Raw genomic sequence first — 27104 nt, 5'->3', positions numbered from 1 at the left:
CCAAGCTGGACTTCTTCGAGTCAATTCTTTGGTCTCGCAGCTCCTTCCAAGCTTTGGGGGCCATCAGTCTCAAGTTTTTCTCGTAACGGTGGTGATGGTGGTTGTGATGGCAGCAGAGTCGTGGGGGCCTTGGCAAGTAGCCGGTGATCTTCCAGACCGGGGGATGCTGATGGACCGATGAAGTTCCAGGGGAACTTGAAATGCTGTGTTGGAAAGAGGTTAATTTGGGAAGAAACAAAAAAACGAAAGGAGATGCCAGGAACAGGTCAAGGAACCTTGAGGTGTGTCCAGGAGTTCAGTCCCACTTGTGGTCACCAGACCTCGCCTCTCTGAGTCTCAGTTTCCTCATCAGCTATAGAAGGGGGCTGGACAAGGTGATATCTCAGGTCCACCCAGCTCTCCCCGTCTTGTATTCTAGAGACTTGGGTCCAATCAACATGAATGGCTGTGCCTTTGTGGTGCTGATGGAGGCTCCCCTGGGCTCTGACCCCCTCAGTAACTGGGACCATCCTTGTGTGCTGCATTGCCCAGGCTGGTCTCAAACTCCTCAGCTCAAGTGATCTGTTCACCTTGGCCTTCCAATGGGCTGCAATTACAGGCATGAGCCACCGTGCCCACCTAAGAATGTAGATTTGATCGAGCACCTGCTTCCAACCCTCCAATGGCTTCCCAATACTCTTAGCACAAGGATGCAGGCCATGATGCTGCCTAAAGTAGCCTGTTGTGGCCTGGGGTCCTGTAAAGGAAGAGCCAGAGGCAACGTTCTGGTGCAGAGGGTTTGTGTGGGAAGTGATTCTAGGAGCAGAACTGAGGGTCCAGGAGGGAAGGAGGAAAAGTTGACACAAGGAGAGGTTTTTGAATGGGCATGTATGTGGGCAATGAGACCTTCTGAGGTGCCTTCAAGAAGTGTCCTCAGAATCTTTGTCTCCAGGGAGGAGAGAGGGAGGCCTTTACATGTCCCAGAGATTCTGGCACATTCCCTCTTTGTTCTCATTGGTTTCAAAGAACCTCTTGATTTCTGCCTTAATTTTGTTATTTACCCAGTAATCATTCAGGAGCAGGTTGTTCAGTTTCCATGTAGTTATGCGGTTTTTAGTGAGTCTCTTAATCCTGAGTTCTAATTTGATTGCACTGTGGTCTGAGAGACTGTTTGTTATGATTTCCATTCTTCTGCATTTGCTGAGGAATGTTTTACTTCCAATTATGTGGTCGACCTTAGAATAAGTGCTATACAGTGCTGAGAAGAATGTATATTCTGTTGATTTGGGGTGGAGAGTTCTGTAGATGTCTATTAGGTCCACTCGGTCCAGAGCTGAGTTCAAGTCCTGAATATCCTTGTTAATTTTCTGTCTCCTTGATCTGTCTAATATTGGCAGTGGGGTGTTAAAGTCTCCCACTGTTATTGTGTGGGAGTCTAAGTCTCTTTGTAGGTCTCTAAGAACTTGTTCTGTGAATCTGGGTGCTCCTGTATTGGGCGCATATATATTTAGGATAGTTAGCTCTTATTGTTGCATTGATCTTTGTTGGTTTAAAAGATCTTTTTTGATCTTTGTTGGTTTAAAGTCTGTTTTATCAGAGACTAGGATTGCAACCGCTGCTTTTTTTTTTTTTTTTCTTTCCATTTGCTTGGTCAATATTCCTACATCCTTTTATTTTCAGCCTATGAGTGTCTTTGCACGTGAGATGGGTCTCCTGAATACAGTACATCAATGGGTCTTGACTCTTTATCCAATTTGCCAGTCTGTGTCTTTTAATTGGGGCATTTAGCCCATTTACATTTAAGGTTCATATTTTTATGTGTGAATTTGATCCTGTCATCATGATGCTAGCTGGTTATTTTGCGCATTAGTTGATGCAGTTTCTTCATGGTATCATTGGTCTTTACATTTTGGTGTATTTTTGCGGTGGCTGGTACCAGTTTTTCCTTTCCATATTTAGTGCTTCCTTCAGGAGCTCATGTAAGGCAAGCCTGGTGGTGACAAAATCCCTCAGCATTTGCTTGTCTGGAAAGGATTTTATTTCTCCTTTGTTTATGAAACTTAGTTTGGCTGGATATGAAATTCTGGGTTGAAAATTCTTCTTTTTTTTTTTTTTTTTTTTGAGACGGAGTCTTGCTCTGCTGCCCAGGCTGGAGTGCAGTGGCCGGATCTCAGCTCACTGCAAGCCCTACCTCCCAGGTTCATGCCATTCTCCTGCCTCAGCCTCCCGAGTAGCTGGGACTACAGGCGCCCGCCACCTCGCCCGGCTAGTTTTTTGCATTTTTTAGTAGAGACGGGGTTTCACCGTGTTAGCCAGGATGGTCTCGATCTCCTGACCTCATGATCCGCCCATCTCGGCCTCCCAAAGTGCTGGGATTACAGGCTTGAGCCACCGCGCCCGGCCTGAAAATTCTTTAAGAATATTGAATATCGGCCCCCACTCTCTTCCAGCTTGTAGAGTTTCTGCAGAGAGATCCACTGTTAGTCCCTTTGTAGGTAACGTGACCTTTCTCTCTGGCTGCCCTTAACATTTTTTCCTTCGTTTCCACCTTGGAGAATCTGACAATTATGTGTCTTGGGGTTACTCTTCTCGAAGAGTATCTTAGTGGTGTTCTCTGTATTTCCTGAATGTGAATGTTGGCCTGGCTTGCTCGTTGGGGAAGTTCTCCTGGATAATATGCTAAAGTGTGTTTTCCAGCTTGGCTCCATTCTCCCTGTCACTTTCAGGTACACCAATCAATTGTAGGTTTAATCTTTTCACATAGTCCCATATTTCTTGGAGGCTTTGTTTGTTCCACTGTCATTCTTTTTTCTGTAATCTTGTCTTCATGTATTCTTTCAATAAGTTGATCTTCAATCTCTGATAATCTTTCTTCTACTTGATCAATTTGGCTATTGATACTTGTGTATGCTTCACGAAGTTCTCATGCTGTGTTTTTCAACTCCATCAGGTCATTTATTTTCTTCTCTAAACGGTTATTCCAGTTAGCAGCTCCTGTAACCTTTCATCAAGGTTCTTAGCTTCCTTGCATTGGGTTACAACTTGCTCCTTTAGCTCAGAGGAGTTTCTCATTACTCACCTTCTGAAGCCTACTTCTGTCAATTCGTCAAACTCATTCTCCATCCAGTTTTGTGCCCTTGCTGGAGAGGAGTTGCAATCATTTGGAGGAGACGAGGCATTCTGGTCTTTGGAATTTTTAGCATTTTTGTGCTGGTTTTTCCTTATCTTCTTGAATTTATCTGTCTTTGATCTTTGAGGCTGATGACCTTCGGATGGGCTTTTGGGGAGGGGAGGTCCTTTTAGTTGATCTTGATGTTATTGCTTTCTGTTTGTTAGTTTTTCTTCTAACAGTCAGGCTCCTCTGCTGCAGGTCTGCTGCAGTTTGTTGGAGGTCCACTCCAGACCTTTTTTGCCTGGGTATCACCAGCGGAGGCTACAGAACAGCAAAGATAGCTGCCCGCTCCTTCCTCTGGAGGCTTCATTCCAGAGGGGCACTGACCTGATATCAGCCAGAGCTCTCCTGTATGAGGTGTCTCCCAGTCAGGAGGCATGAGGGTCAGGGACCCACTTGAGGAGGCAGTCTGTCCCTTAGCAGTGCTCGAGTGCTGTGCTGGGAGATCTGCTGCTCTCTTCAGAGCCAGCAGGCAGGAACCTTTAAGTCCACTGAAGTTGTGCCCACAGCTGCCCCTTCCCCCGGGTGCTCTCTCTGTCCCGGGGAGATGGGAGTTTTATCTATAAGCCCCTGACTGGGGCTGCTGCCTTTCTTTCGGAGATGCCCCCACAGTGAGGAGGAATCTAGAGAGGCAGTCTGGCCACAGCCGCTTTGCCGTGTGCTGTGGTGAGTTCTGCCCAGTCCGAACTCCCTAGCCTCCTTAGCACTGTCAGGGAAAAACTGCCTACTCAAGCCTCAGTAATGGCAGATGCCCCTCCCCCTACCAAGCTCTAGTGGCCCAGGTCAACTTCAGACTGCTGTGCTGGTGTTGAGACTTTCAAGCCAGTGGTTCTTAGCTTGCTGGGGTCCATGGAAGTGGGACCTGCTGAGCAAGACCACTTGGCTCCCTGGCTTCAGCCCTCTTTCCAGGAGATTGAACAGTTCTGTCTTGCTGGGGCTCCAGGCACCACTGGGGTACCAAAAAAAAAACTCCTGCAGCTAGCTCAGTGTCTTTCCTAAACAGCCACCCAGTTTTGTGCTTGACACCCAGGGCCTTGGTGGTGTAGGCACATGAGGGAATCTCCTGGTCTGTGGATTGCAAAAACTGGAAAATGCATAGTGTCTGGGCTGGATAGCACAGTCCCTCATGGCTTCCCTTGGCTGGTGGAGGGAGGCCCCCAGCTCCTTGCACTTCCTGGATAAGGCAATGCCCCACCCTGATTCTGCTTGCCCTCTGTGGTCTGTACCCACTGCCTAACCAGTCCCAATGAGATGAACTGGGTACCTCCATTGGAAATGCAGAAATCACCTGCCTTCTGCATTGGTCTTGCTGGGAGCTGCAGACTGGAACTGTTCCTATTCAGCCATCTTGCCAGATCTTCCCCTATCTTCTTTTTTTGTTTGTTTGTTTTTGTTTTTTGAGACGGAATCTCACTCTGTCTCCCAGGCTGGAGTGCAGTAGTTTAATCTTGGCTCACTGCAAGCTCCGCCTCCCAGGTTCATGCCATTCTCCTGCCTCAGCCTCCTGAGTAGCTGGAACTACAGGCACCTGGCTATTTTTTTTTTTTTTTTTTTTTTGTATTTTTAGTAGAGACGGGGTTTCACCATGTTAGACAGGATGATCTCGATCTCCTGACCTCGTGATCCACCTGCCTCAGCCTTCCAAAGTGCTGGGATTACAGGCGTGAGCCACCGTGTCCTACCGATCTCCCCCTATCTTAAGCTATTTCTAGAAATAGAATGACTAGGTCAGAGGGTATTAACATCTAAAAATGTTTTCATACCTAGAACCACACTGTTATGCAAATAAATTGTATCAATTTACACTCACACCCGCTTTACAGGAGGGTGCTCTTTCTTTCAGTCTTAAGAGTTCTCAGTAGTCTTTCTCTTTAAAAAGAAAAACAGATCTTTACATAGAGAAAAGTTTTTCAAGTTCAGCTTGTGATTATCCTGCCTTCAGAGATGAGGAAAAAGAGCGAAAGTGGATCCTGTTTAGGCATTACTTTAAGAAGACAAAAGAGCATTTTTCAACCACCCCTTCTGAGACCAGACTAAAGTGACAGTCAAGGCACTTATAGCTATAATAGCAGCGGATATGGTTTTGGGCTGGGTCCCTGCCCAAGTCTCACATCAAATTGTAATCCCCAGCATTGACGGTGATGCCTGGTGGAAGGCGACTTGGTCATGGGAGTGGATTTCCCCTTTGATGCTGTTCTCTTGATAGTGAGTTTCCTTCATCTTCTGCTGTGACTGGAAGTTCTCTGAGGCCTCCCTGGAAGCTGATACCACCATGCTTGCTGTGGAGCCTGCAGAACTGTGAGCCAATTAAGCCTCCTTTCTTTATAAATTACCCAGTCTGAGGTATTTCTTTTCAGTAGTGTGAGAATGGACTAATACAGCAAATAATGCTGAGAGTGGCAAACGTGTGGACTTTACTATGCACCCCTAACTGCTCTAAGATGTTAGAAAAAAAAAAACTCACTGTACTCTTTCAAGAACCTTTGGAGCGTGTATCATTTGTATCACCGTTAACAGATAAGGCAACTGAAACAGATGTTCAGTGACTCGGCCAAGGTCAGAAATCTATTGATGGCTAAAGACTGTGTTCCAACCCAGTCATATGGATTCCAGAGCCTCTGCACCGCCTCTGCACCCTCTCTGCTGACAATAGAAAACTTGAATGAGATCAACAGGAGATCAGAGATTTCAACAGATATTTGGAAGACAGAACTGGCTGAAGAAGTGACAACCGAATAGAGATGGGTGAAGGGAGCTGCGATCCACAGCACCACCGAGAGGACATCCAGCCAAGAAGAATCGCCTACTAGGCAGAGCCTCAGAGAGAGACAGAAGTTCAACAGCCCCACGACCCATACAGGATTCAAGGCAGCCTCGAGTCTACACCGGTGAAAAAAATCAGAGAGTTCATTACTCAATCAAAAAACCCCAGAAATAATATCTTCGTATTCTGACACTTTAGGGGGTTCCCATCCAATCACCTGACAGGTAAGCCTGCCAGTGGACTTGTCTTCCTCCTACGTAGGAATGGACTTAGGATCAGACATATGAGAAAGACAAAATGAGGAAAAGAGACCAAGACTAACAAATGCGAAATGAGCCCAGAAGAAACGAATAATTTTGAAAACGGGCAATAATTTTGAAAAACTCAAACTCATGTCCTTGCAGAGATTTAAACTCATGCTGGCCGGGCGCAGTGACTCACACCTGTAATCCCAGCACTTTGGGAGGCCAACGCAGGCAGATCACCTGAGGTCGGGAGTTTGAGACCAGCCTGACCAACATGGAGAAACCCCTGTCTCTACTAAAAATACAAAATTAGCCGGGCATGGCGGCACGTGCCTATAATCCTAGCAACTGGGGAGGCTGAGGCAGAAGAATCGCTTGAACCCGGGAGGCAGAGATTGCAGTGAGCTGAGATCGTGCCATTACACTCCAGCCTGGGCAACAAGAGTGAAACTCTGTTTCAAAGTAAAATAAAGTAAAATGTTATGCTTAACATGAGAACTAGATGCACTGAAAAGGCGGGGAAAACAATAGAACAAAAAAAAAAATTCTTGGGAATTAAATGATTGACAAAATAAACAACTCAAGAGAGGGTTGAAAAAGTCTAGAAAAGCTTCCAGAAAATAAATCAGAAAGATGACAGGAGAAATGAAGCTAAAGTGGAACTGAAATGTTACCATACATCATGATTTCCTAGAAAGCTACTTGAAAAAGAGCTGTAGGGGGAGTGGGAAGGACGTGCGTGTGTGTGCACGTGTGTGCACCCATGGTGAGGGGGTAGGGATAACCAAGAGAGAAAAAGACATGGGATCCAGGAAACAGGAAAATCAGCCCAGTGAGAAGGGAATCCAAGGATCGCGGCTGAGCGTGCAGCAGGCCTACAGAACAACCAGTCCAGGACGGAATAAGAAGGGAAGGGTTCTGTAGGGACTTCACAGAATACCTCGTATGATTCACAATTTGAGGGAAACTGAGGAAATCATGAAGGCAAACAGTGCAAGGGGCGGGGGGAAACAAAGGCGATTAGAAACATCAGGAAAAACTAAGGCTGTGCCACAAAGCATGTGCAGCCATATTGTACAACTCAACTCTATAGTAAACAGTATTGAAAACATCACAAAAATGTAAACACGCTTGTTTGATTTTTAACTTTGAGCACAAAACAACATTTAAACATGAAAACCAAATAAACTTGTTGCCAATCAGTACCAAAATTAAAGTACAATGGTAGTGGTTGGGAAGTGAGGCACTGAAAAAGAAGGAAGATTAATATCCTCATTTTATAAAATGGAGAGTGAAAAAACACTGGCCATAGTGAGGGCATAAGAAAAACATTGTAAGTAAACTGTTTACAGCGACAAAGTTTCTAACGGAGATTATAAAATTAGGGATGTAATATTAGAAGGTGGGGAGGGGAGTTAGAAGTGTAAAGATAACTTAATAATAATAAATAACAATAAGTAATGAATAAAAATATTAATAAACTCTCCTAATCGGAAGCAAATAAATAGTGAAGTCTAAATTTCAAAATGGAGAAAAATAAAAATGCAGTAGCTTATATTTATTGACCATCTGCTTTGTACCAGGAACCTTCTAAGTGCTTTGCAAGCATTAACTTGTTTTTAGTTATCACAACAACCTTGTTAGAAAGATACTATTATCACCTGCACATTTCAGATGAGGAAATTGAAACTCAGAGCAGTTAAGCTAGTGACAGCACCTGGTTAGTGACACCCAGAATGCAAACTCAGGCTTCCTATCTCCAGGGCACCCACTCTCACTATTTCATGTCCCAGCATCAGAACATTATTTAAATATATTTATTTACTCCCTAAAGAAAAAGCTAGGGTTGGACATGGTGGCTCACGCCTATAATCCTAGCACTTTGGGAGGCTGAGGCGGGTGGATCACCTGAGGTCAGGAGTTCAAGACCAGCCTGGGCAATATGGTGAAACCCGTCTCTCCTAAAAATACAAAAATTAGCTGGGCGCAGTGGCGGGTGCCCGTAATCCCAGCTACTCGGGAGGCTGAGGCAGGAGAATCACTTGAGCCTGGGAGGCGGAGGTTGCAGTGAGCTGGGATTGCGCCACTGCACTGCAGCCTGGGTGACAGAGCAAGACTCTGTCTCAAAAAAAAAAAAAAAGAAAAGAAAGAAAAGAAAAAAAGGAAAAAGCTAAAATTGGGACTAATTGCTCTTAATTAGGGTAAGTAGAGCCCTCTGTACTAATTGATTGATTGATTGGGAAGGGGTGGGTAGAGCCCTCTGTACTAATTGATTGATTGATTGGGAAGGGGTGGGTAGAGTCCTCTGTACTAATTGATTGGTCTTATCCATCTGCTGCACTCACTTATTACTTTATTTTTTTAATTTAGGAGGACAGAAGTCACTTTATAGTAGTTAGTAACTGCTAACCTCAATAGCGAGTTGGGTTCTGGTGTCACTTTCCTTAAAGGTGAGGGAGCAATGTGAGAGCATGTGCCAATGAGAAATAAGCCTGCCTCTGATACAGAAGTGCTGGGAAGGGAAGAGTATAGTCCCTTTAAATGATATGGAAGAGGGAAGCTGAGCGCAGTGGCTCACGCCTGTAATCCCAGCACTTTGGGAGGCCAAGGGGGGCAGAGCACAAGGTCAGGAGTTTGAGACCGGCCTGGCCAATATGGTGAAACCCTGTCTCTACTAAAAATACAAAAACTAGCTGGGTGTGGTGGCAGGTGCCTGTAGTCCCAGCTACTCGGGAGGCTGAGGTAGGAGAATCGCTTGAGCCTGGGAGGCAGAGGTTGCAGTAAGCCATGATTATACCACTGCACTCCAGCCTGGTGACAGAGCCAGACTTCATCTCAAAGGAAAAAAAAAAAGAAGTGGGGGCCTCACACACAGTTTCCTGGATAACAGGAACTATTGTAAGAGATCTCAGCAAACCACGACCATGCACAAAGAATCACAGCCCTGCACAAAGGCCACCTCTATGAGGACATCTGCCCAACAAGTGTCTGTTCAACCTTGAGCTAAGGTGACCCTTGTTATTAATTATTGTACCTAGGGATCATTATTTAAAATAACTTACATAAGTCTCCTCATTTTTCCTTTAAAAACCTTTGCTTTCAGCAGGGCGCGGTGGCTCACACCTGTAATCCCAGCACTTTGGGAGGCTGAGGCGGGTGGATCCCCTGAGGTCAGGAGTTCGAAACCAGCCTGCCCAACATGGAGAAACCCCATCTCTACTAAAAGTACAAAATTAGCCAGGCGTGGTGGCACATTCCTGTATTTCCAGCTACTTGGGAGGCTGAGGCAGGAGAATTGCTGGAACCTGGGAGGCAGAAGTTGCAGTGAGCCAACATTGTGCCATTGCACTCCAGCCTGGCGACAGAGTGAGACTCGGGGGGCGGGGGAGGAGGAAATAAAAACCCTCTGTTTTCCTTTGTCTCCCCGAGTCTGCCTGTGGTCCCACCATGGGGTGTCTTCACACATCATGTATTCCTGGATTTACAAATCCTTCTGCTCATTCCAGAGTAAACTCATTATCTTCGGAGACTCCCTCTCTGCTGTTATTTTAGGTTGACAATAGACTCCCTGAACGTAATCTCAGAGTGGAGCAACCAGAATGGGGACTGCAGACTCAAATCCAGGTGAGAAACAGGTGTCTCTTAACTCCAGGGACGTGGGACGTGAGCAGAGACCATCCATTTGGAGATTCCAAGGATCTAGTGACTACAAATAGCGCTCAGCTTCACCATCGACACCACAGGAAAAGTCACCCTGGATGTCTGCAGCTCCAGAGGAGGGGGCTTGGGCCAAAATCTTGGGTCCAGACAAAATTTCAGCCACTGAGAAGGCAAACCCAACTTCAGCCACTGAGAAGGCAAACCCAACTTCAGCCACTGAGAAGGCAAACCCTGAAATTGCTTTGGAAGAGGTATGGTGACATCACTACCACCATCTAGTGGGAGCTGGAAGTGTCGACGGCCAAAGGCTCCCAGCCACCACCCCCATCCTGCCCTGCCCAGCCAATGGAGAGGTGTGCTTGGCCAGGTCATGCCAGATGTCATTGTCTGTGTGCACCATGACAGGGACCCCAGCGCCCTGTTCTGCTCTCTTTTTCCAGGGACCCTGGAAGCAGGTGGCGAGCTTCAAGCTGGGCATTTGACAATGGGGGCTTCTGAAGGCATCAGTGGCTAGCGGAGACAAACAGCCTAGGACTGCAAAGTGCAGGGGAAGGGAATTGTGGTTCATGCCCACAGCCCCTGGGGACCCCATAGGAGGCTGAGGGAGCAGCCACTGGTCCCGGCCACTCACAGCCCGGCCACTAGCAGCATCTCATGGACAATCCTTTTTGTCTTTCCTCAGATGGAAAAATTGGGCTCTGAGTAACAGGTGTCAGCTTCAGGGAGGTTTAGAAGTAGGTATCAAAATGACAGACACAGTCAAGCTCATAATATTTTCCCGCTGAAGTCAAGACAAATGTGTGTTTCATTGTGATGCACATATAACATTTAAGAGAACTGGATTCATTCACAGAGTTAACAGAGTTTTTGGATTCAAATTTGAAATAGGTCACTGAGTAATTGATTTAAATGCAGGATTTCAGGTTGAACTCCTCTCTGAGGGTGCTGCAAATAAGCATTAGCCCAGGGAGAGGGAGAAGCCTCTAGCTCGGTGGATGTCAAACAGGAGAAATGAGGAGTGGAAGGTGGGGAGGGTGCTGTGAGCACCCACAGCACCAGGATCTCTGGCACATGCACCAAGGAGCACCACCAACCTCTATCCCCTTCCCTCCAGCAGCCAGGAGACAAAGGAGACTCTTGTTTGGAGTCATTGCTGTGCCAAAACATGACCTTAAACATAATAGCATCTTGGCTGAGCGCGGTGGCTCACACCAGTAATCCCAGCACTTTGGGAGGCCGAGGCGGGAGGATCACCTGAGGCCAGGAGTTTGAGACCAGCCTGGCCAACATGGTGAAACCCTGTCTCTACTAAAAACACAAAAATTAGCTGGGCATGGTGGTGCGCACCTGTAGTCCCAGCTACTTGGGAGTCTGAGGCAGGAGAATCTTTGAACCCGGATGGCAGAGGTTGCAGTGAGCTGAAATCACGCCACTGCACTCCAGCCTGGGCGATAGAGCGAGACTCCATCTCAAATTAATTAATTAATTAAATTAATTAATAGCACTTAGCTGCTGTGGAAAACCATATGGCAGTTCTTTGAAAACTTAAACATGGAATTACCATAGGATCCCTCAATTCCACTTCTGGGGATACACCCGACAGCATGAAAACAGGGACCTGACCAGATGTTTGTACAGCCACGCTCACAGCAGCATCGTTCACCATAGCCAAAAGAGGGAGGCAACCCAGGTGTCCATTGACAGATGAATGGATAAGCAAAATGTGACGTGTACACACAGGGAATATTATTCAGCCTTAAAGAGGAAGGAAACTCTGACCCATGCTACAACAGGGCTGAACCTTAAGGACATTCTGCTAAGTGAAATAAGCCCGTCACAAAAGGACACATGCGGTAGGATTCCATTCATGTGAGGTTCTTATGGTGGTCAAATGTGTAAAGATAGGGAACAGAGTGGTGGTTGTCAGGGGCTGGGGGAGGGAGAATGAGGAGTTCATGTTTACTGGGTACAAAGTGTCAGTTTTGCAAGAGAAGAGTTCTGTCGGTGATGGTAGTTGCGCAACAATGTGAATGTAATTCCACCGAACTGTACACTTAAAAATGGTTAAAAAGACAAATTTTAGGTTATATTTTACCACAATTATTTTAAAATCCCTTCAAAGCCCAACCTTTGCAGAATAATAATAATAATAATAGCACCTGAGCCCTTTTTGGTTTGCAAAACATTTTCACACACATGCTTCACATACATGCTTCAACAATGGCCCTGTGATAAAAACATTTATTAATTTGGCTTCCCAGAGGAGAAAACTAAGGTTCAAATGGGGTGAAACGGCCAGGTGCGGTGGCTCATGCCTGTAATCCCAGCATTTTGGGAAGCCCAGGCAGGTGGATCTCCTGAGGTCAGGAGTTCGAGACCAGCCTGGCCAACATGGCAAAACCCCGTCTCAACTAAAAATACAAAAATTAGCCGGGTGTGGTAGAGCGCGCCTGTAGTCCCAGCTACTCAGGAGGCTGAGGCACGAGAATCACTTGAACCTGGGTGGCACATGTTGCAGTGAGTCAAGATCGCACCACTGCTCTCCAGCCTGGCTGACGGGGACTCTGTCTCAAAAAAAAAAAAAAAAAAAGGCCAGGTGCAGTGGCTCACGCCTGTAATCCCAACACTTTGGAGGTCAGGAGTTTGAGATCAGCCCGACCAACATGGTGAAACCCATCTCTACTAAAAATACAAAAATATTAGTCGGGCGTGGTGGTGCACACCTGTAATCCCAGCTACTCAGGAGGCTGAAGCAGAAGAATCGCTTGAACCTGGGAGGCGGAGGTTGCAGTGAGCTGAGATTGCGCCACTGCACTCCAGCCTGGGTGACAGAGTGAGATTCCATCTCAGGGGAGGGAGAGAAAAAAAAAGATTCTGACAAAATGCCGTGAAGATCATCTGTAGACCTAAAGTGGAGTCACATTCAGAGGGTTGGGGGCGGGGTCTGAAAGTTTCTAAGGGGACCCACATGGAGCCAATGCTGTCGGTGCAAGGACCGCCATCCAGCAGCAAAGATCCAGTGTACTTTAATAGACAAGGAAGCTAGCCGGGAAGGGAGTGACTTGTCCAGGGTGACAGGCCAGGGTGGCACATAGGAAGCTAATGGCCAGGGAATGTGCATGCAGCTGTTTTGCCAAAAATTAGCCACCTCCTTAAGCTGACCCAGATAGTGTCCACTTTTTTAAAATTATTTTTTATTTATTTTTTTGAGACAGAGTCTCACTCTGTCACCCAGGCTGGAGTGCAGTGGCACAGATCTCCACTCACTGCAACCTCTGCCTCCCGGGTTCAAGCGATTCTCCTGCCTCGGCCTCCAGAGTAGTTGGGATTACAGGCACGCACCACCCAGCCCGGCTAATTTTTTTGTATTTTTAGTAGAGATGGGATTTCGCCATGGTCTTGAACTCCTGATCTCAGGTGATCCCTCTGCCTCGGCCTCCCAAGTGCTGGGATTACAGGCGTGAGCCACCGTACCCGGCCTTGAACCAAGGTTTCTAAGATGCTCTTAGCCTCCTTGGATCTGGCCTAGCACACCTTTCCATCTTATCTTTTCTGCACAACCACCCACAGCTAGCGCAGCCTACGCCTCAGCCAGTCTGGCTCCCTGACGATGCAGAGCCGGCACCGGCTGCAGAAGCCAGGCCCAGTCCTGTCCAGGGCCCCCTGGCCGCAGACAAACGCTACAGACACGGCTGGTAGCACATGGTTCTCTTTATTGTGATGCTCAGTGGAAAACATCCGTAAACCAGCTTACTGTAGTGGTGACAGCCGCAACACATGCTAAGGCACTTTTATTATATAAAAAAGGGGTGGGGTGAGAGTTTCACTCACTCCTTTGTGACAGCAACTGGGACCTGAATTCAGAGCTTTGTAGGCATTACGCAGCTTTTATATCGCTTCGTGATTTAAGAGTTTGTTTCCTTTAAAAAAAAAAATGCCTTCTTTGCCGTAAGTCTCAATGCAGCATATACAAAAGTTAGGAATACAAGTAAATTCGGCAACCAGTGTAGACCAGTGAGGACGAGCTAACTCTCTTATAAACAAAGGCAGTGAGAAAGACTCGGAATTTTATCATTTATTACGAGAAAGGGGAAAAAAAGAAAACCTTGTTTTGCTTTCAAAAATATCTGTGCAGGTGGCAGATTTTTAAACTATACGAGTCAACGGTGCAGGTAAAGGACCCTCGGGCCCAGTCCTAGAGTAGACACGAGATCGCCTGGCAGGGCTGCTGGCCCCTCTAACGCTCTGGCTGTCATACTTGGGACAAGTCCCTTAACCATTAAATATATTTGGTCCCCAAAAGTGTTGGGAGAAGCCACTGGAAGGCTGCTGGCCTTCCCTGCTTGACCCCGGCAGCCTTGCTGTGGCAGAGGCAGGCTGTCCTCGGTAAAGGAGGGGAGGGGGCATTGCACTTGAGACATTTTAGAATCAGGAGGGAGACAGTGGACAGGGGCGCTGCCTGGGACAGGGCGGGGAGGAATCCACTCCTCCCCCCACCCCAGCATTCTGTGCCCTGCACAGAGGTGGAGCCCCAGGGCCTGCTCCTTCCGGACCGCCCAGAGCCACGGGAGTGGGAGGCCCAAGGGGCAGAGGTGTGTGAGGTCACCACGTGTGATTGCCAACAGCAAAGAAAGGAGGAGTGGGGGCGCTGGTGGCAGAGGTCAGGGAGGCTGACGACTGCGGGGGGTCCGACTACCAAAACGCCTTCAGTCTGAAGAAAAATAGATTCATAGAAACTCTGGCCCCTCCCCGGGGGCCTGCCCTCCTCGCCTCAACATCTTGTGCTTTTTGGCAAGAGGGGGCTGAGGAGCCTGCTGGTCGCTCTCTGCCTGGGCCCGGGCCCTGTCTCTTTGGTATCAGATTCTGAGCGGGGGAGGGAGTTGGAAGGGGATGCAGCAGAGGAAGCCAAATGCCCTCAACAACGCCTGGAGGGAAACAGGATGGGGGGACGGGGCTGAGGGCAGGGGGTGGCGCGTTCACAGCAGTCCCAAGAAGGTGGGGAGAGGCCTGCTGCAGGGTCTGGGAAGGGGAGGCTGTGGTGTCCGTCTGTCCATCCATCTCAGGCTGCAGGAGAAGAGACTTATTCAGCAGGTTTGGCCTCAGCCCCATCCGCTTTGCCATCCACCTCCTCGTCGGAACCATCGCCAGCGCCTTTCCGGGCCATTCGGCGGGGCATGACAAACGGCAGGTCCCCGCGCCTGGGGGCAGAGGCAGAGGCAGAGGGTCAGTGGGCGCAGACAGGCCAGGGGCGGCCACAGCACAGCACACACATCTCAAAGCGAATTCGAGAGGGAAACCAGGCGCCTGGCCGCTCCCACCAGGAAGAAGCAAGGCGGAGCCTTGGGAGCCACAGGTGAGCTGGACAGGACCGCTCTCAGGAAAGCAGGCAAAGCTTCCCGCAAAATGTTTCGGTGTCAGACATCCTCACACACAACCGTAGCACAAAAACAGTTCAGGCAAACAGGACCAATTACAACAGGAAAGGCACAAAAGTAAGTGTAAAATGCCACCCTCTGTTGCAACTCCTATAAAACCGGTGAAACCAAGACAGGTAAACAGGTGTGCTTGTTCAACAGAGTACAAAGCCGGGCACCCTCTTTCTACCACATGGCAGAAAATTCATATCCAATACTGACTCCTTATGCTTAAAAAAAGAGTGCCATGAAGGCCTGGCGCAGTGGCTCACGCTTGTAATTTCAGCACTTTGAGAGGCCGAAGTGGGTGGGTCACCTGAGGTCAGGAGTTTGAGACCAGCCTGACCAACATGGTGAAACCCCATCTCTACTAAAAATACAAAAATCAGCTGGGCATAGTGGTGCATGCCTGTAATCCCGCTACTCCAGAGGCTGAGGGAGGACAATCACTTGAACCCGGGAGGAGGTTGCAGTGAGCTGAGACTGCACCATTGCACTCCAGTCTGGGCAACAAGAGTGAAAATCCATCTCAAAAAAACAAACAAACAAACAAACAAGATCCCCATGAAAAAGAGGTAAGAAATGAGAGTCTTAGAGAATAAGATCCTCTGCTTCAAACATTCACTACTTGTTGAGTGTTAACACTCCCTGGGAAATGCAAAGGAGCCTTTTTCACCTCTGTAGACATTGTTTATGAGGCCCGTATTCATTTTGTAGATATTTATGAGGCACCTAATATGTGCCAGGACTGGGCCAGGTGGCCTCAAGCAACTTCTAATTCAAAAGACAACAGACTTTTAGGACAGGCTAGGAATAAACTACCTAGAGTTTACTGTGTGTTCAAAACACTAAGCTGAAGCCTCAAAGGCAAGAAGCCAGAAGGGACAGAGACTGCTTTGTGCAGTCCTTTCTTGGTGTCATTTGTGGTTTGCTTGTGGGCTGTGGTTGAGGAACAAGCTACCTTTTGAGAGAAGTGCCGAGGCAAAGGGGTGGGTTGGGCGGTGGGGGCTCACCTGAGCTTGTTCTTGAGGGAGCTGACCTCACGGTTCATGGCATCGGCCGTCTCGGTGGCGTCCTCCAGCTCGCGCTGCAGTTTCCGGCGGGAGGCGTTGGCCCGCTGGGCCTCCTCTTCGGCCTCCTCCAGCTGCCGCTTGAGCTGCTTCAGGCGGGTGGATGCCTTGTCGGCCTGTGGAGATGGACGTGTGGCCCGTGGCCCTGGTTAGGGGCTCTGGGCGTGCAGCCAGCCAGCCTCACTGCCCTGCCTGTTGCCCCATCTGCTGCCCAGCCCGGCTGCCCTTCTCACTGCCCCACCAGCGCCCGCACCTGGTCCTTGTACTGCTCGGCATTCCTCCGCTCATCATCCACCTGCAGCAGCACATCCTTCAGCTTCTTCTCCGTCCGACGCACCTGTTTGCAGGCTGCCTGGCGCTCCCTGCATGACAGACAAGGTGGCTCAGAGGGAACATCCTCCTTCAGAGGGTCCAGCCAACAAACCCTAACATGGACCACCCGTTCCCCGGGGCTCGCTGGCATCTAGGGATCACCTAGGGAGGCCTTTGCTGGACACCTATGTGTGCCTGGCTTCTTACGATGGGCACTGCAAAAAGCCCCATTTACAGATGGGGAAACGGGCACAGGTAAGGGAAGTGACACACCTCAAAGGGCATCTGTGTAACCGGAAAAGAGGTTTGGGGGCCTACTGTAACCCCCATTCCCTCCAAGGAAGTCTCAGTCCTGCTGAGCCCACAGAACAACTGCCCGGGTGGGCAGGACCCCCCTCTACCTCCTGCTCTGATTCACCCTCAGAGACAGCCACTAAAGCTCCTGGCTTTAGAGGTGGAACAGAGAATCCCGTTCAAACCCCACAAGCTCCCCCAACCACCCAACCTGTGGAAGGGATGGGGGCCCCATCAGGAGGGAGGGAAACAGCCCCCGGGACTCAGGAGACAGAGAGCTGGTTGTGGCCCAGATTTGGGCAGGACTGCAGGGGGGCTGGAGTTTTTGCCAGGACGGCTGGGGTTGGGCGGGGTCAGGGGCACGTACTTGGTCTCATTGTCCAGCTGCTCCTCCAGCTGTGCGATCTTGGCCTCGAGGGCAGTGATGGAGGCCTTGTACTTGGACTTGACAGTGCCCTCCATCTCCTGCAGCTTGACCTTGAGCTCCTTGTTCTGGCGCTCCAGCTGCTGCCGAGCATTCTCGTTCTTCTGAGCGTGGCTGCGCTCCAGGTTCAGGTCGGTGTTGATCTGGTCGATCTACAGAAGGAGGGCCAGTGACCTCGGGAAGGGCTGGGGCCCTGGCTGGAGGGCACGAGCAGGGCCGGAGGAAGGTGGCAGCAGGATCTCACCAAACCCTTGGGGTCCAGAGTCTTGGGTCTCCCAGAAAAGGGAGGATTAGAAACTTCTGAACACCCAACACAGAAGCCAGAGGGGACTCTTTCATGTCCAGGTGCCTGGACATGTTCCCGTAAGCACCTGGGGAGCAGCTGGCACTTGGCCTGTGCTTCTGCCGGCTGGGTCTGAGGCCAGCTCTGCCGTGGTGGCTCCAGAGCCCAGGGTGGGAGAAGGCCTGGCACCCACCTGCAGGTTGGCCTTCTTCAGCCGGTCGTTGATCAGCTCCGTGTTGCCCTGCTCCTCCTCCAGCTCCTCCTCCAGCTGGGCGATGCGGGCCTCCAGACGCCGCTTCTCCTCCAACGCCAGGGCTCTGTGGGGTAGGTGGGAAAAGTGAGGGGCCTACCCTGGGGGCACAGCTGGTCCCCCTCAACTCTGTCCCCTCACTCAGCTCACCCTTTGCCACTGCTGTTGGCGATCTCATCAGCCAGCTCATCCCGCTCCTGCTGGGCCTGGCGCTTGGCACGCTCCGCGGCTGCCAGTTCCTGCCACAAAGACCCAGAGTGTGACCTGAAGGCAGCCACAGCCCTGCAAGACCATCCTTCCCAGCCCCGGGCACCCTCCTCTCAAGCCCTTCCCCAGGCCCACCTCCCCCAGGAAGCCCTTCCCCCAGAAACCCTCTAGCTCACAGGCTGGTGCCCCCCTGCAGTCATAGCTTAAGCACCACGTTTCTAAAACTCTTACATTTAAGTGCTAGGAATCAAGCCAGGTGCCAGGGTGTGGTGATAAGAAGTGTCCTGGCCTAACCAGGGAGACCATGTGGACAGAGCTACTCGGTGCGGCCCCTCCCTATTTGGGTGAGCCAGAGCCTAGAGTCAGCTCCGGAGGCCACAGGCAGATGGCTACACCCTGGTCGCACTCGCAGCCAGCACATCACACTGCAGGGCACCCTCCAGAGCCAGGAAACACTTCAGGACAGGCTCAGGTGAGACGGGTAGGGTGGCCGAGGGGACGCCCAGACCCCTTCTCACCAGGCACCATTCATAGCAGGAGGTGGTGGCAACCACAAAGCCTCATCTCATGTGAGGGATGCCAGTTTCACACACACACACTCTCATTGTACCAGGGAGCCCCGCTATGTAATGGAACCCTGGAGGCAATCGTTTGTAACATGAGAGCCATCCCCAGCCAAATCCTGGAGCCCAGTCGGACCCTAGCCCTGTCCTCAACTGAAGGCCCCACGCTGCCACCTGCTGGCTGCAGGGCAGCGGTGCCGCTCTCCACTGCAGCCCCACCCACCTCCTGCAACTGGATCATCTCGGCCTCCATGCTCTTCAGCTTCTTCTCGTTCTCTTTGGCCTGGGCCAGGATCTCCTCACGGGAGGCGCGGGTGTCATCCAGCTCGCGCATGCAGTCCTTCATCTGGGCCTGGGGTGGGGACAGAGGCTTGGCACCCCACCCAGTTCCTTGGCCCTCCACCCCCACCCTCGTGGGTCACCTCGCCAGCAGGGCTCATGGCTAGTGCTCCGCTCGATGCTTTATTTAACTAACTAACCGTGGTGACAGGGCGAAAAGGCAACTAAAGGCAAACACCTCTGTGACCCACCCCATCATGCACACTTTGACAGTGCTGGTCACCGTGGACGTGAGCCCAAGCTGAGCTTCATTTCCTACTTTCTGACCCCTCCTGTGGGCCAGAAGCCAGTGCCCATGGTGCCACCCCTAAATGTACACCTGCCCCTCAACACCAGTGCCCAGGCTGCCGGGCTGTCCCCACCACAGGCAGGAAACACCTTTCCTTTTGTTATTCTCCTGTTATTTGTTTTAACACTAAAGATCTTTGTTAAATAGCCTTTTTTTCCTTTTGCAGATAAACCCTAAATTGAGATTCCCCAAACCAAAGAGTATGACTGGCTGTGTACAGCTCGACCACACCAGTAAAAAAATGCCAGCAGCGGCCGGGCGCGGTGGCTCAAGCCTGTAATCCCAGCACTTTGGGAGGCCGAGACTGGGGGATCACGAGGTCAGGAGATCGAGACCATCCTGGCTAGCACGGTGAAACCCCGTCTCTACTAAAAAAATACAAAAAACTAGCCGGGCGAGGTGGCGGGCGCCTGTAGTCCCAGCTACTCGGGAGGCTGAGGCAGAAGAATGGCGTAAACCCGGGAGGCGGAGCTTGCAGTGAGCTGAGATCCGGCCACTGCACTCCCGCCTGGGCGACAGAGCGAGACTCCGTCTCAAAAAAAAAAAAAAAAAAAAATGCCAGCAGCAATCAGAGTATCTATGCCCACAACCTTGACCACAGAGAGGTTTCAAAGTTTTTGTGGGTTTTTTTTTTACACTTAAAAAAAGTTTTTTTAAACTAAGGTTATTCTTGTTACATGATATGGTGTATCAGAGCTTTTTTACGTGTTAATTATTCTTTAATTATTGGTGAGGTAAAGATTTCCAAGTACGTGTCCCGCACTCTGGGCTGCTGCTCAGAACCATCACCCCAGAGCCCAGAAGGCTGGAGGGTGTCGGCACCCGGCTGATTCTGGAAATCTGCATTAAGTGAGACCTTCTCGAACTCCACCCATGTCTAGGCTTGTACTTGTTTGCTTCTGTGTTTTATGTACTCAGTCATTCACCGTTTTGCAAGTCTGCTGTTGGACTATCATGTTTCCACTCACCTCCGAGCCTCTGAGTCTCTGTCAGTGAGATGGGGCTGGAAGCACCCAGGACCTTCCCAGGAGGCACCACCCTGCCAGGTTCCCGCCCTGGGCCCGGCGCCTTCACATGTAGTTGTCTGGGTCTGGCCCCGCCCGCCCTCACCTGGGTCCCGCCCGCCCTCACCTGCAGCTTCCGCAGCTGTTTGATGGCTTCCTCCCGGTTCTTGTTGGCTGAGTCGATGTGCGCCTCCAGGTCCTTCAGGTCCATCTCCAGCTTCTTCCGGGCGGCCACTGCCATCGAGCGCTGCTTCCTCTCATCCTCCAGCTCTGCCTCCATCTCCCGCACCTGGGGGAAGGAAAATCAACAGCTTGGGAAGCTGGACCCACTCAGAGACCCTGCCCTAGCTCTGAACTCAGGAGCCTCAGGCCGGTTCTGCAGGATCCATGGGGCCTTGGGGGGCCAGTGGGGATTACTGACCATAAGAACTCTAAGAAGGTGAGTCACTGAACCCCAAGACAGGGGGCTGGAAAGAAGGGATATGGGAGGGGAGGCGTGGTCAAGGGGCCCTAACATAATCCAAGTGGAAGGAGAGAACAGAAGCCTGCGTGAAGCCAGGGCAGCCTTGGGCACCCGTGGGGTAGCAGGAGGCCATGCACACCTGTCTGACCAGCTGCTTCTTCTTCTCCTCGCTCTGCTCATCCCGGCCCTGCAGATCCCGCTCGAACTGGGCCTTCATGGCCTGCAGGTTGACCTCCAGCCGCAGTTTGGCGTCTTCAGTGGCCTGCAGCTCATCCTCCAGCTCTTCCAGCTGCGTCTTCATCTCCTCCACCTGCTGCTCCAGGGCCCGCTTGGACTTCTCCAGCTCGTGGACCTGAGCCCCAGAGAGCCCAAGTCAGGAGCAAAGGGACTGGCAGGTACCTGGGTCTGCGAGACCCGGAGTCTGTGCACACACCGACCCTCTGTGATGACCCCACTCGGGCCCCTCCCAAGAGCTGGCTGCCAGGTCCAGCACTCACGCTCTTGCCCACGTCGTCCTTGGAGCTCATGAGGTCCTCCATCTCCGTGCGGAACTGCTTGTTGAGCCGCTCCAGCTCCGCCTTCTGCTCCATGGCTTCCTCCAGGGCCCGGGCCAGCGACAGCGCCTTGGTCTCCTTCTCTCGGGCCTCCGCCTCAGCCCGGTCGCGCTCCTCTGCGTACTTGGCAGAGATGGTCTTCTCCTCTGCCAGGAGCTGGGAAAGAGGTGGGCACCATGAGGCTCAGCACCACAGGCTCAGAGCTACGGCCCCCGGCAGGGCAGAGCAGCTGGGCCTAAGCTCCCTGGGGAAAGAGGAGCCCAGAGGCCATGGCGGAGAGGAGCAGTTCTAGGAAGCACAGGCCCAGGGCTGTGCCCGGGAGAACACACACAGTCCTGTGCATCCTCATGACGGGATGACTGCCGACTGGGGCAGGCACTGCTGTGAACGCCATGTCGTAACATCTGTTTAATTTTCATCACTTACTAATCGTAACCCTTTATGGCATGCTGCCCCTTCCGTGAGAGCCCTCCAAACCTGTAAGAGCTTTGGTTCTCCTGAACCAAAGTTGGCATTTTGTTGGCATTTTTCATGGAGTGAATGCCAAGCTGGCTGCCAGGAAGCCTGAACCCCATTTGTGGTCTCCTCTAACGAAAGCTTCTGTCCCCTGGCATCTGTTCTCTGTGTGCACCCACCTGGCTCTATCCTATTTCCCCAGCTTCCCTTCCTTTTGGCCCGAACCTTAATTATTCCATGGGTGGCTGATCACTTCCTAAAGGGCCAGATAGTGTATTCTTTAGAGTACGCAGGCCCTACGGTCTCTGCAGCAATGGCTCAACCCCACTACCACAGCTCAAAGCAACCAAAGACAACGCGAGAACGACGGAGTGTGGCTGTGTTCACTCCATCTTTCCCCACGAAACGCAGTGGGCTGGACCCGACTGCCGCAGTCAGCTGCCCGGCGTCTTCTACTGTTCTATCCCGCCCCTGAGTCCGCATCCCCCTCAGCTGCCCTCTGATATTTTGGAAAAGGAAGCGATATGAGTGCATAAATAAATCGTTTAAAAGACAGTCAAACCACTTAATTACAGAAAATCTGAAAAATGTAAAAAACCAGAAAGGAAAAGTCAGTCCTCAACCCATCACATGAAGACACCCTCTTCCACTGGCCTTCTCCCTGGGCCCCTCGACAAGCCAGAGACTGGGGGGCCTCCAAGTGCTGCCCCGCACGGCCCTCCCGGGCAAGACCTTGAGGGAGCCCAGGCTTTCTCTGACGGGCCCTTCGCCTTGGACTCAGTGCTTGAAGAAGAAATACAAAGGATGGAGCCAGTGGCCACACACCTGGTCAAACTTCTTCTGCTTCTTCTCCAGGTTGCATGCGCTCTGGCGTTGATGGTCCAGGTCCACCAGCAGGTCATCCAGCTCCTGCTGCAGCCGTGTCTTGGTCTTCTCCAGCTTGTCGTAGGCGGCCACCTTCTCCTCGTGCCGCTGGCTCAGGCCCTCCAGGTCCTTCTGGAGCTTCCTCTTCACCTCCTCAGCGGTTTCCAGGCACCCCACACTGTCCTCCATCTTCTTCTTCATGTCGGCCACCTGGGCAGACGCCAGGAGTAGGCAGACGCCCGAGATGGCACCTGCTCAGGTGGCACACCCATCCCTGGGGCAGCTGGGAGCCTGCCTGCCACACCGTGGAAGGGGCACCAGGGATCCGCCCAGTTATGAAACCGCCTCCCCCAGTCACTTCCCTCTCCACGGGGGCGAGACAAATGGAGCTTCTGCAAAGGGGCATCCATCTACCGTGTGAAGCCCAGGGGAGGCTGACCCCCAGGCCCACTGTGGGGGCTCCCAGCCCTCATCCACACCAAGCCTCTCGCTCCACGGAGACCACTCCCAGAGAGCAGGGCCAGTGCCCTGAAACCTGCAGTCACGCACACTCACGGGCTGCTCCCACCCTGACTGCGGAACGGACTCCCAGCCCTTCTGGCCTGGCATATGGAGGCCCAAGATAGGATCTAGAGCAGGAGCTCTGAATATATATTAGGCTACGGACCCCTTGGCAGTCTAGAGAGGCCTAGGGACTCCTTCTCATGACAGTGTTTTAACAGCCATTAAATAAACATATGGGATCACCAAGGCAACCAGTACAGAAAAATGCAGTGTTCACACATTCTAACACACCATGGCTCAGGAAGCCACGTGCTGCTAGGTAGCACATCAGACAGCAAACTCGGCGTAGGCCTGGGAACCACGAGGCCAAGGAGCTCGGCCGCAACCCTGACAGGGTAACTGGCCATTTCTACAGATGACGAGGGTGCAGGGACTGCCACCACCGTGGCTTGCTGCCTACATCCATCATGGAAGCAATGCTGAATTTCAGCTAAAGACTGGTGAAAATAAAGGTGTAAAATAGTGAAAATAGTGGTGTCCCCCATCTAAGTCCACAGACCCCTGGATTCCTCTCCTAGGGACTCAGGCTGAGAGCCCTGATGTGGGAGAGCAGGGTGGGCTTCCCTGGGGGAGAGCAGCAATGGGCTGGCCCAGTGGGCAGGGCTGTCCTGCAGTGCCCAGGCCAGTGCCCGGCCAGCAGCTCCCCAGCCTGCAGAGTGGGGCCGGTTCCCCAGCCTCCAAACCTGGGCATGGAGGGTGGCGATCTGCTTCTCCAGGTTGTGCTTGGCCTCCTCCTCCTCCTCCAGCTGCTCCCGGAAGGAATTCTTCTCGTCCTCCACCTGCTTGAGCTTGGTGCTCAGGCTCAGCTTCTGCCGGTTCTCCTCCTGCAGCAGCTCCTACTCGCAGGTTGAGAGGGGTGTGGGCGCTCAGGAGAGCGGTGTCTGAAACCCAGGAACTCCACACCCTTGAGGAGAGAGAGGAGCTGGTCCTGCTGATTTAGGGGATGGCCACGTAAAGACCTGATGGGAGCTAGGAGGACGCAGAGACCCACCCACGGGATGAAGGAGATGAAGGAGAGGATGGGCAGTCCGATGGGTTCTGGAGCTAATGTCGTGGACACCGGGGCCTTCCTGGAGGAGTCCAGCTTCTGGGAACCTGGCACCACCCTTACCTGAGTGTCCTGCAGCTGGGACTCCAGCGCGGAGAAGTCCTTGGTGAGCTTGCTGGACTTGCTGTCGGACTGGCTGAGAAGCCCGGTCACGTTGTCCAGCTCCACCTGCACCGGGCGGGGAGACGCAAAGGACCATGGACCCAGCCCCACCGCTCCTGCCCCACCGCTCCTGCCCCACCTCAGCTCCTTTACGTAAAGCTGGACCTGAGTCACAAACTGAAGCGTGAGGGTCTGAGGAGCCAGTTTGAGAAGAGAGAGAGAGACACAGAGCACACATGCACCCGGGGGTCTGGGCCACCACTGCTGCTGGCACCCACTGCCCGCGCCGGGATCCCGGCGGAGGCCTCACCTGCAGCTTGGTGACCTTGTCGGCCAGCTCCGTGCGCACGCGCTCTCCCTCGTTGAACTTGACCTGCAGCTCCTGCAGCTGCGCCTCCACTTTCTTGCGCTTGTGCTCCGAGTCCCCTTTGCCCTGCAGCAGCACCTTCACCTCGTTGGCCAGCTCCCCCCGCTCATTCTCCAGGGTCTGCTTTGCCTTCTCGAGGTTGGCTTTCACCTGGCGGGGAAGAAAGCAAAGACGTGAGTGGCGGCCTCCTGACACAAGGCTGGCTGGTCTGTCATTACTGGACTCGAGATCCAGACATCGCTGCTGCTGCAGCCCTGACGACGGCGCGCCTGAGTCCTGGACTCCGAAGGCTCAGGCCTCATCTGTCCTGTCCTCTTCTCTCTTGGCTGGTGGGTGACACTTGGCTCCTGTCTTCACTGCTTAGGACCTCAGCTTCCCCATCTCTAAAATAATACCTGCCCAGCCTTCTACCCTGGGTAGAGGCCAGGTTCTAGGGCACGGCACTGGTGTTGCAGATGTTAGCAATATTTATAATGCAATGAGGGGAACTGTAATTGTTTGTAGTTAGACTTCCAGTAAAGCCTGTCTGAAGTCTGATGTTCAAAGTAACGAAGTAATGTTTTCACCCTCACATAACCACATGAGACAGACCTATCATAATCTTCCCTTGTGAACAGGGAAACTGAGGCCCAAGTCACAAAGCCCCTTAGAGGGGGAGCCTGGCCTCAGAACCAGGCAGTTGAGTTGGATCCTGCAGCTGCTCTGCAGGACTGATTCGGATTCTGTGGGCCCAGCACAGGGAACCCTGCCTTCCCGCTGCGATCTCAGGGAGGCTCCGCACCCGCTTCGTCTGCTCCAGCTGCTCCGCCAGCTCCTCCACGGCCTGCGAGTGCTTCTGCCTCATCTCCTGGATCTGGGCCTCGTGGGTCTTGGCCTCCTCCTCCAAGGTCTTCTTCAGGATGTTCACCTCCTGCTCACGTTTCGACCTGGACAGAGAAATCCCCTCAGAGTGGAGGCTGGGAGCACTGGAGCGAGGCTGCCCCTGGGGCTCTTCCCTGACCAAAGAGAGGCCTGACCAGGGCACAGGCACTCCAGGCAGCTTTTCTACCCGTCAGCCCCTCCTGACCATCTATCCCATGGGCCGGCCTGAAAGACGCACTGTGAGAGGCTTCTGTAGCCTTTCAGCTTTAAAGCCCACCCTTGCCTCACCCCCAACTTTGAGTCAGGTTCTTCAACAGGCTTTCTACTCTGTAGACAGAAACCGCTGAGGAACCAGCAGCTTCCATGCCTGCTGGCGCATAACAGGGCCACGGGGCGCGCGCGTGTGTGTGTCTGTGTGTGTGTGAATGCGCGTGCGCACAGAGGCCCGGGGTCCATGTCTCCAAGCCAAGGCCCCCCTGGCTGCCCTCCCCATCCCCAGGGACTTGGTCCCAGGGCACACCTGAGCTCCTGCTGGGCAGCTGTGGTATCCAGCGTGTCCTCCAACTCTGTTTTCAGCGCCTCTAGCTCTTCCCCAAGGTCCCGTTTCTGCTTCTCAGCTTTATTTCTGGAAGCACGTTCAGACTCCAGGTCTTCCTGGAGTTCCGAGATCTGAGATTCCAGCTCCCGGATCTTCTTGAGGGCCATGTTCTTCTGGGCAGCTTCCTCTTCCACTCTGCCAAAGCGACCAGCAACATCAGTGTAAGGTCAGTTTCACCTCCAAGGAGCAGAGTTTGCGGGACAGGCCTGAGAGAGGTGCGGCAGCCAAAGCTGCCTCTGGTGGTCACAATCATGGCACTTAGGGTGGCTCTCAGCAGAAACAACATCTGAGGCAACCAGACTGAAGGGCAACACCCCTCTGAGAACCAGAAAACCTTATAGGGGAATTGTTTCAATTTCCAAAGTAAGATTCACTGCTTCAAATATTTTTAAAAGTCAAATGATTTGTGGCCGGGCGCGGTGGCTCACGCCTGTAATCCCAGCACTTTGGGAGGCCGAGGCGAGCGGATCACGAGGTCAGGAGATCGAGACCATCCTGGCTAACACGGTGAAACCCCGTCTCTACTAAAAACACAAAAAAATTAGCCGGGTGTGGTGGCGGGCGCCTGTAGTCCCAGCTACTCGGGAGGCTGAGGCAGGAGAATGGCGTGAACCCGGGAGGTGGAGTTTGCAGTAAGCTGAGATTGCGCCACTGCACTCCAGCCTGGGCGACAGAGCGAGACTCTGTCTCAAAAAAAAAAAAAAAAAAAAGTCAAATGATTTGTTAAATGGGAAGAAAAGGAAATAAAATATTACACCACAGGATGACTGCAACTCAGTAAAAATACGAACGTGCTATGGACTTTAGATGGTTGTGAGGAGTCAATGTAGGTTCACCAATTAGAACAAACACACCACTGCGCTGGGGGGTGCTGGCAGCTGGGGAGGCGGTGCATGAGTGGGGCAGCGGAAGATGGAGAAACTTCTGCTGACTCCTGCTGTGAATCTAAAACTACTCT

At 51.9% G+C, this 27104-nt stretch overlaps 1 protein-coding gene across 1 annotated transcript in view; it reads right to left on the bottom strand.

The window, feature by feature from the left end:
• Positions 1-13516: 13516 nt before the first annotated feature.
• The window catches only part of MYH9 (myosin heavy chain 9), a 106415-nt gene continuing 92827 nt past the window's right edge, over positions 13517-27104 (bottom strand). Inside the window, exons 26-41 of the mRNA XM_025399525.1 lie at positions 26069-26281; positions 25469-25613; positions 24631-24837; positions 24282-24386; positions 23854-24006; positions 22568-22816; positions 21230-21442; positions 20872-21084; positions 20397-20558; positions 18861-18989; positions 18018-18106; positions 17811-17934; positions 17278-17486; positions 16558-16666; positions 16248-16420; positions 13517-15018 (exon numbers count right to left, since the gene is read on the bottom strand). Coding sequence (XP_025255310.1) covers positions 14901-15018; positions 16248-16420; positions 16558-16666; positions 17278-17486; positions 17811-17934; positions 18018-18106; positions 18861-18989; positions 20397-20558; positions 20872-21084; positions 21230-21442; positions 22568-22816; positions 23854-24006; positions 24282-24386; positions 24631-24837; positions 25469-25613; positions 26069-26281 — 2611 coding nt within the window. The 3' untranslated portion in view covers positions 13517-14900. The remainder of the gene's footprint in view (positions 15019-16247; positions 16421-16557; positions 16667-17277; positions 17487-17810; positions 17935-18017; positions 18107-18860; positions 18990-20396; positions 20559-20871; positions 21085-21229; positions 21443-22567; positions 22817-23853; positions 24007-24281; positions 24387-24630; positions 24838-25468; positions 25614-26068; positions 26282-27104) is intronic.

The sequence above is a fragment of the Theropithecus gelada genome, chromosome 10 (genome assembly GCF_003255815.1).
Source record: "Theropithecus gelada isolate Dixy chromosome 10, Tgel_1.0, whole genome shotgun sequence".
Lineage (NCBI taxonomy): Eukaryota > Metazoa > Chordata > Mammalia > Primates > Cercopithecidae > Theropithecus > Theropithecus gelada.
The sequence above is the reverse complement of the archived record's forward strand: the minus strand, read 5'-3'. Positions and strand labels throughout refer to the sequence as shown.